The sequence below is a fragment of the Seriola lalandi genome, unplaced genomic scaffold, assembly GCF_002814215.2.
Source record: "Seriola lalandi dorsalis isolate HSWRI2012SDOR001 ecotype SW California unplaced genomic scaffold, Sedor1 jcf7180002052130, whole genome shotgun sequence".
Lineage (NCBI taxonomy): Eukaryota > Metazoa > Chordata > Actinopteri > Carangiformes > Carangidae > Seriola > Seriola lalandi.
The window spans coordinates 674,600-682,599 of NW_019522683.1; the positions used below are offsets into that span (position 1 = coordinate 674,600).

At 39.6% G+C, this 8,000-nt stretch overlaps 1 protein-coding gene across 1 annotated transcript in view; it reads right to left on the reverse strand.

The window, feature by feature from the left end:
* Positions 1–1,741: 1,741 nt before the first annotated feature.
* timm44 (translocase of inner mitochondrial membrane 44 homolog (yeast)) overlaps positions 1,742–8,000 on the reverse strand; it is a 12,078-nt gene continuing 5,819 nt past the window's right edge. Inside the window, exons 7-13 of the mRNA XM_023400094.2 lie at positions 7,526–7,611; positions 6,072–6,164; positions 5,617–5,741; positions 5,313–5,363; positions 5,019–5,108; positions 4,564–4,674; positions 1,742–3,790 (exon numbers count right to left, since the gene is read on the reverse strand). Coding sequence (XP_023255862.1) covers positions 3,671–3,790; positions 4,564–4,674; positions 5,019–5,108; positions 5,313–5,363; positions 5,617–5,741; positions 6,072–6,164; positions 7,526–7,611 — 676 coding nt within the window. The 3' untranslated portion in view covers positions 1,742–3,670. The remainder of the gene's footprint in view (positions 3,791–4,563; positions 4,675–5,018; positions 5,109–5,312; positions 5,364–5,616; positions 5,742–6,071; positions 6,165–7,525; positions 7,612–8,000) is intronic.

Consider the following 8,000-nt stretch of genomic DNA (forward strand, 5'->3'; position numbering starts at 1 on the left):
TATGCACTTTTGTGTGAGTGCCAAAAATCCTTAGTCAGTAAAATCAGGAAAATCTTTCAAAGATGGAGCATTTTTGTAAGGTTCAACCCTCCCATAACCGTTTTTAGGGAAGAGTCTATATATCTACAGCTGCATATAGCAGGTTAGGCATTAAAATCAGTTTTAAGGTTAAAGTTATGTTTAAATTATGGGATTATTTGGGAAGATGGTACTTTAAAGGACCATACAAATATTTGTATATCCTATTAACATATACGTAACAGTAGTAGAAACCATTTTCCAATCCATAGCTTTAAAGAATGATTTCCAACCTTACAAGCATCCACTGGTTTCACTTTACAGTTGCAGGTCATGACACTATGTAATGAAAATCAACCTGAAGAGACTTATTTTGTCAAATGACATTTTAGTTTCATGTCCTAACATTCTCAACACCTACTTACGCATCAAAGCAACAACATTTAAACCAAATTAATTATTTAGGACTATTTACACTGTCCAGGTTTTGATATTCTTGACAACATATCCACATGCATGTTAGCACCAACAAGAAACTGTTTTCACAACAGCTGCTCCTGGAAACAGCCGTGCCAGGCAATAATAAACTGTAACAAAAACTAAAGGTGACTGAATACTTAGTGTGATGGATTACTTTGAGCAAGCACATTTAAGGACTCTGCAAACTCATTATCACACTGCTTTGGAGATATGTAAATCTGTCTAAAATTAAATCACTGTAAAAAGCCGTGGTGTATACTCACATGCATGTCAAATCTTCTCTCGGTCAGTAGGTGTCTGACAGGATCCAGCTGACCACCGCTCCCAGCTGTGAATTCTCTGTGATGGCTCCTCTGAATAATTGTGTGGAGAACGATGCGTATGTGTGTTGCAGGGGTGTGTCATGAGCAATGAGCACAACATTGGGGAGCTGCAACCTCAGCACTGCTCAGCAACAGAGAGGATCCATCATCTAGGACAGCACTGGAACAGTGGAGCTGCTGGTCCACATGTACAGACAGACAGACAGTACACATGCAAGCACACACAACAAGCAGGCTTGTTTTATATGCCACCCCCTACCTTCTCAGCCAAGGCTGCTGCAATCAATCCTTCTGTACAAGAGCAGGCCAGTCCAAATTCACATGACACTGTATGATGCTCTGCATCCCACCATCTGTACTGAGCTGTCTGACTGCTGCCACAGATGGTGAACAGCTACTGTGGTGCGATCACACCCTTTCATCTGCACCCTCTACCCAAAAGCATCTCAGACACATTAAAAGTAAAGTACATGTCCTGAATGAAGGTCTAGCCCTGTGTCTGATAAATTTAATTTGCTCTTTGATGAACACAGCCTTGGGGACATTGAAGGTTCTGTAAACTATCGTCACTGCCAGTAAATGTCGCACTAAACCCTCAGTATCCTAAACCAAAACAAATGCTTTGTCGGCCACAACCCCCCCCCATTTCTTCAGTCTCAGTCAGCAAGGTGTTACAAAGCGAAGTGGAAGCGGCCACTAAACACACAAGAAGCACAACTGAATAAAGTTAGCCTGTGCACAGGAGAGCCACCAAAAAACACTCCAGCTACAACCAATAGCCCACGCTAGCATTGCAACATTTGCCAAACACATTTGTTAAATTGGTAACAGGAAGTTAGCAAAAGGATAGCTAAAACAGACATGTTACATTATGTACCAATCGAGTTATTTTCACATTTACACAAAAATAAGTGTATTGATTGCAATTCAGAGATTTTAATTAAGTTGGTGACATCTTACAGTGGAAATGGGCCAAATCCAGAGAAGGAAAACTGTATGATTTCCTTTGGCTTGACAAGAGAAGGACTCAAGGGCTCAATGTCACGCAGCTTTGTGTGTAAACTACATTCTTTGACAAATCAAAAGGTCCATAATGTTCCAACACAAAATAAAAAAAATCTTGTAATGACATCTCGTTGTCTGTTACAAATCTTGTCGTTGTTCACATTCCTAGTAAATATGTTGCACTGAAATACATGGATATTTGCCACATAGCTAGCAGAAGACATGCAAACTGTTTCAAACACTACCCAGCATCATCATCCTGGACATGTGATGATTAATGTGACACATCTGAGAGATTACTGGCAAGATTTGGTGCAGTCGGTGCAACCCCCATTGTTGTCCACATGTCCAAGAGAGGAGGTCGGGGTTGCTGAATGTAGGCCTTATGGCTCTGGTGTGCAGTGCAACGACACAGCACATTGAACACATGTAGCAGTGACTTATGACCATTCACAACACAGAAGGTCAAAGGACCAGAAAACAGTGAAAATAACCACATATTATTGATGTTATTTGTGTCTTTCCTACTACTTATGCATTTAAGACTAATGTCATTTCCCTCGCTGTGCTATGGTTGTGTCTTTAACCAAAATGTGTGCAGCACTCTGGTCAACTCCGGTTGTTTTAAACGTGCTATATCAGTAAACTTGATTTGATTTGATTATTGATACTGATGAGCCCAAAACTTGAAAGTACACCGAGATAACATTAAATCTAATGAGTCCATTTCGGTCTCGGTAACATCAGAAAAATCTGATCTTTTTGTTACTGTGCATCCCCTCGACCAGGACAGCCATATAAATGAACATGTTCAGGCTCAGTGATTTGGTGTGTACCTGACTGCAATCAGGTTTACCTTACATGGGCAGTTAAACTTCATTCAAAGTGCTCTGGAATTTTACTATAAAAATTCACTCAAAAGTAGCCTTTTCCCCAAAGGAAATATTATAGCAAACGGAAATCACACTCTGGGACTTAATTTAAAAAAATAATTAAGAATTGCCCTAGAAGGAATCCCATGATATCCTCCAGATCTGAAGCAAGCTTAACCATTTGCAGGGTAGAGGCAAAAATATTTTGATAGGAATTTATTTTCAAAAATATCTGCTGGTGTGAAAAACAGGGGTCATCTTTACTTTTCATAATAAATATAGACTTTATCACAGTTAAACAATTATATTGGACAATTATCATACAAAAAGGGTCGAGGAGAGCACTGATTGGCTGCAGCACCACCAACCACCACCACCGAGATGACAACGCCTTAGAGAGGAAGATAGAGTACAAGGTACAGATTAAACAGAGGAAGGTGGTATAGATGTTTGAGATTTTCAAGACCAGACTGCAGTTGAGGGGCTCAGGTAGAAATTTACTCCCTTCATTTTCACAATTTCTTCTCTCATACTTATAATAAAAGAGCTGAACCTAAGTTAAATAACTTAATTTATCCAACAACAGCTGTCCTGCACCATACAGATTCAATAAATGGACTGCGATGAAGGCATTGCAGAAAGTACAGTTGATGACAGTTGTTGATAGACTACCGCCCCCTAGTGTGAGCCAGAGGAATAGTGTCAAGCATTCGAAGAAAACTGAACCCAAAGCCAGGGCAGTAAAAAAAAAAAAAAAAAGAGACAGTGAAGAAGCAAGTGTTAAGCAGCACTTCCCCCACAATGTTTCTGTTGTGAAGTGAGCCCTTGCCCCACTTGTCTGTCCCTCATCTCCACATGCCTTCCTCTCCCCCAGCCCCAGCCCTTCCCTTTCTTCCCATCCAGCTCCAGGGCATGTTCAGGTACAGTATGTTCTCTCCCTAGGTGAGTGTGTTTTGTGCTCATCAAAGAGTCTTAGAGGATCTGTTCAGTGCTAGATGCAGAGATGTCAAGTAGTCTCCAGGCAGCATATGGGTTGAGCTCCTCCTGGTCTCGACACAGAGCCCACACATACATCATCCTGAGCACTTTTTCCTGGAGAAAGAAAAACGGATGGGTGCATTTATTTGTAAGTGTTCAGTTTGTTTTAATCATTGTAAATAAACGACCAATTTTATATTATTAAAGGTTTTTTAGACAAACCAAATATAAACATTTATTTTAGAGTTAGCCGAGTCAATACCCAGATGTCCCATATGTATCTAAAACCAATAAAGTTTGAAAGAAGAAAAGGATTTTAAAGTCTGTGACAAAACAAATGGCAAGCAAAGGGAAGCTGGGTATGAAGTCCATAAGAGCAGAGTGTATTATCTAATGCCCAGGCTTCAGGGTTCAGCTTACAAAACTCAGAAGACCAGTGTATCCACTATTAATCCTCTGGCAGGAGTATATTAATCTGAACACTGGGCAGGAGCCAACTGTATGGTACAGAGTGGACACCTTTTTACCAATTACAGGTGTCCCTGAGGAGCCCTGAGTGGACAACATGGCTGCTTTACAGCCTATAAAGCTGTAGTCTGGGTCCTGGGTCTAAATAAATAAAATGAATGCCCAAATAGTAAAAGGTGGCTCCATTGTCTCATAGCATTCTCCTGGTGCTTCATTTGTAAGAACGCATTTGTGATCATGACCAAATGCCACCTATGGTTTTGCATTCTTCTATAGCATTACACAGCAAAATGCCAAATAATTTGGATTTGCTGCATTTTAAGATGTTGTTTTTACTGTTATCATATGGCAGATCTAAAAAATTCAAAGACTGTTTTCTTAGTGGTATTTTTGTTTTTGTTCAAATATGTGTTACTTACAGGGTCTCCCTCTACAACTTCTCCTTTGGTGTTTCGGATCACCATGACTAACTGAGCCTGGAAGGTGATAATCAATACTGGACCCTGGTCCATCATCTTCCCCATGGCCAACTAGAGAAGAAGATACACGTACAATTTACTGAACCAACAAACACGATTTTTACATTCATTCAAATATAAAAAAGGTTTATAGTGGAGTCATGAATATTCAAAAATACAGAAATTGATGCAAAGATTTACATACAGCCTGAGAATAGTATCAGCCAAACACAAAATACAGAAAGTTAAAAAGTAACGAAGAAACTTGCTTGTAACTTTTCAAGATGTTTGACAACACTGATATTTGCCTGACTTGGTTGTCGGCCTATACTTTGATTCTGCATATTTGCAAATTTGAGTGCTAATACCTGCAACTTTATTATAAATCTTGTATAGTGTAGTCTGGTGTTACTTACATCAATATTGTCAATGTCCAGGATCTTAGAGTGGAACTGAAGTCCCATGGCCTTAGCTTGCTGAATTGGGTGTGCCAGCTGACTGTATGTCTACACACCCAGTAAAGGTGAAAAAGAAGATTAGATATTATGACTACACATTTAATGAAGACCTAATCAACTTCAGCCAACATGTGCATGACTGTTAACTGCACATTGCTATGTGGGCACTTGGCTTACTGCCTGCACACGTTAATACTGAAAGAAGCATATGGCATCTGTGTTTCAACACTCCAAGTGTGTGAAAGGTCGTACCGCTTCATAACACCAGTCCTTCAGTACCTCCAGCTCCCCTCTGATCATCGCCTGCATGGAGACAGAACAAACCCAGCCTTGAAAAAATAAGATGAAAACTTCCGAAATACGAAGGATCAAGAACTAATCACTTACAGAACTGTAGGTCAACCTCCTTTATATGTAGTTAATTTGGGTAAATATGTAAAAGTATGTAACTGCATCCACTGAAATTCAGTGTTGACCAAAATAAAACATTTCTTGATCCAGCCTCTGGCTTGACTCTTAAGAAGCTGATATCAGCATTGTTTACAGTCCAACATACCTCCAGTATGTTAGGGATGATGTCTCGTTCACACTGCTTGAGGAAGGAATCTTTGTCAAAGGAAGGATCCGCCTTCAAAATCTCTGTCAGCACCTCAGACATCTCTGTCTTAGAAAACAGTCCACCTAAACGCACATGCCCATGTGGAAAGAGACACATAGTTTAAAGGTTAAAGATTTTTTACACTTTATTGTAGCTATTACCTGTATTTTTTAAAGCAAACATTTTGTGATCAGCTGACTCAAATGACTTCAACTGTCAATATTTTCCTCCTCCTTTAAATAAACCTACCTTTATGAAAAACAAACAAACAAACAAACAAACAAACTACTACCCAGAAATATCTATAAACTGCGAAATATAAATGACATAAAACCTTTAATAAAGACATGAAACATAAATACCTTGCATTAGACGTCTCATTTTTATCAGTTATCAAACCAAAGGTCTCTCACCTATGACGTTGGTCATCTTGTCGGTGACAGCACGCGATGCTCTGATAAAGGCATTGTCGCTCTCATCGTACTTCATCTTCATCTCAAAGAACCCTGCAGTGAGCATAAGAATAAGGGGAGTCAGAGAGAGACGGGAGAAAACAGCAAATCCTAAAAAATTCATAGTAAGTTCATATACAGAGGTCAGGCATCATTTTTCTTGTCAGAAATATGAATTCCCTCCAGACAACGTGAGGAATGAAAGGGGTAAAACCGAGGCTCAGCAAAAGGCTGCTGTGCATCACTGTTGGGTGACTGATGAATTATCATAGTAATCCACTACATATCCTGATAAATAAACGTAAACACACACTCACATCTCTTCAGTCCACTCACACACAAAACATGGACATGTATTTAGCAGAGCTGGGTTTTGGTGCAAAGCTTTCACAATGGACACCTTCACCCCTGCAACAACAGCTGATGCACTGGGATTCAAGAGGCAGTGTCTGGACTCCATGCCTCTCTGAATTTTGCATTAATAAACAAAGCGCTTTTAAACAGAACATAGGCCATGTGATGCCACTAAAAAGCCACAGCGGGGTGCTGCTGGTGTATGCTGTGCAGGATATTGTTCAGACGGAGGTAATCAGTGAATGAAGCCACATATTGCCAGTTCTGTTGAAGTGACAAGGGGTAATCATTTTGCTGATTTCAAATCAGCCAAAAAAGTCATCTGCCACAGATTTCATCATCACTGGTTCACCTTCCGACCCTAATATTTAAGTTACAGTAAAAAGTGCTGGTACTGCAATGCTTGTAATAGAAAATTACATAGCTGCAAATCTGTTGACTTTGACAAATGTCCTAACTGTAACCCAGGCAATTTTTTTTCCCTGTCTGAATATTATTAATCATCAATGTTGTTTCCCTAACCAATGTGCATAATATCATCTAAATCAAACCTGTGATGAAAGATTATAAAGTGCTCATTCCACACACTCTCCATCTCTCTCACACTGAGCACTCTATTAATTGCCTCTTTCAGCAAATTATTAATAGTGGAGAGCCTCATAAGCTTTATACAAATATATGATGCATGTGTTTTAATACTTCGACAACTTTTACAGCAAGATTAATTTATCTCATCAGAACTGTGTAACCTCCAACAATAGCAGAATCACATGCAGGAGAAAGCCGAATGGTGTGGATTCACCCAATCTTTTGCAACCTGTTAAACAAGGCCTGCCGCATAGCTAAACTTTGTCCCCACTCTGCAGTTAAATAGAGGGGTCCCCCATTCAATTTGTGACTCTTTTCCCATGAAAATTTCCATAAGTTAAGTCTTTGGCTTTATGCTACTTTAGGCATATCAGCAATGGAAAATGCTGGTATACTCATTAAAAGCTTTCTGTAAGTAAGCAGCCATGGTTGCAGAGACAGACAGAAAGATACAGAGATGAGTAATTCCTTACTATTGAACACCACATTGTTGTCTTTGAAGTCCTTCCACTGCTGGTACCATTTTGAGTCCTTATGGAGCACCACACCCATAGCTTCCCTGAAGAACACACAAAGTAAAAAGTTTTGAACAGCAGGCCAAGGAACATGGATGTCACTGATGACATGCTGCATTCATGCTGACCATCATATTTCAAAACAGAAAGGAAAACATATTACATCAAGAACAATAAACTAAATGTAAAGGAAATTCTGGGAATAGTAACAAGGTTCTGCTCCGACAAAATCTACTCCTATTTAATTTAAGATAAACACAAGAAGCTTGTGCTACAGAAAATGGACCAGACTCAGTGAATAGCTCCCTAAGCTTAACATGTCCTATGATAACTATTAATTTAGCTATACAGACTAATGAGGAGTGATAACTAACATGTCTTTGGGGTCATCAGGTGGGAACCTCCTTTCACCAGTGTTTCGTCTAGTTGGTCC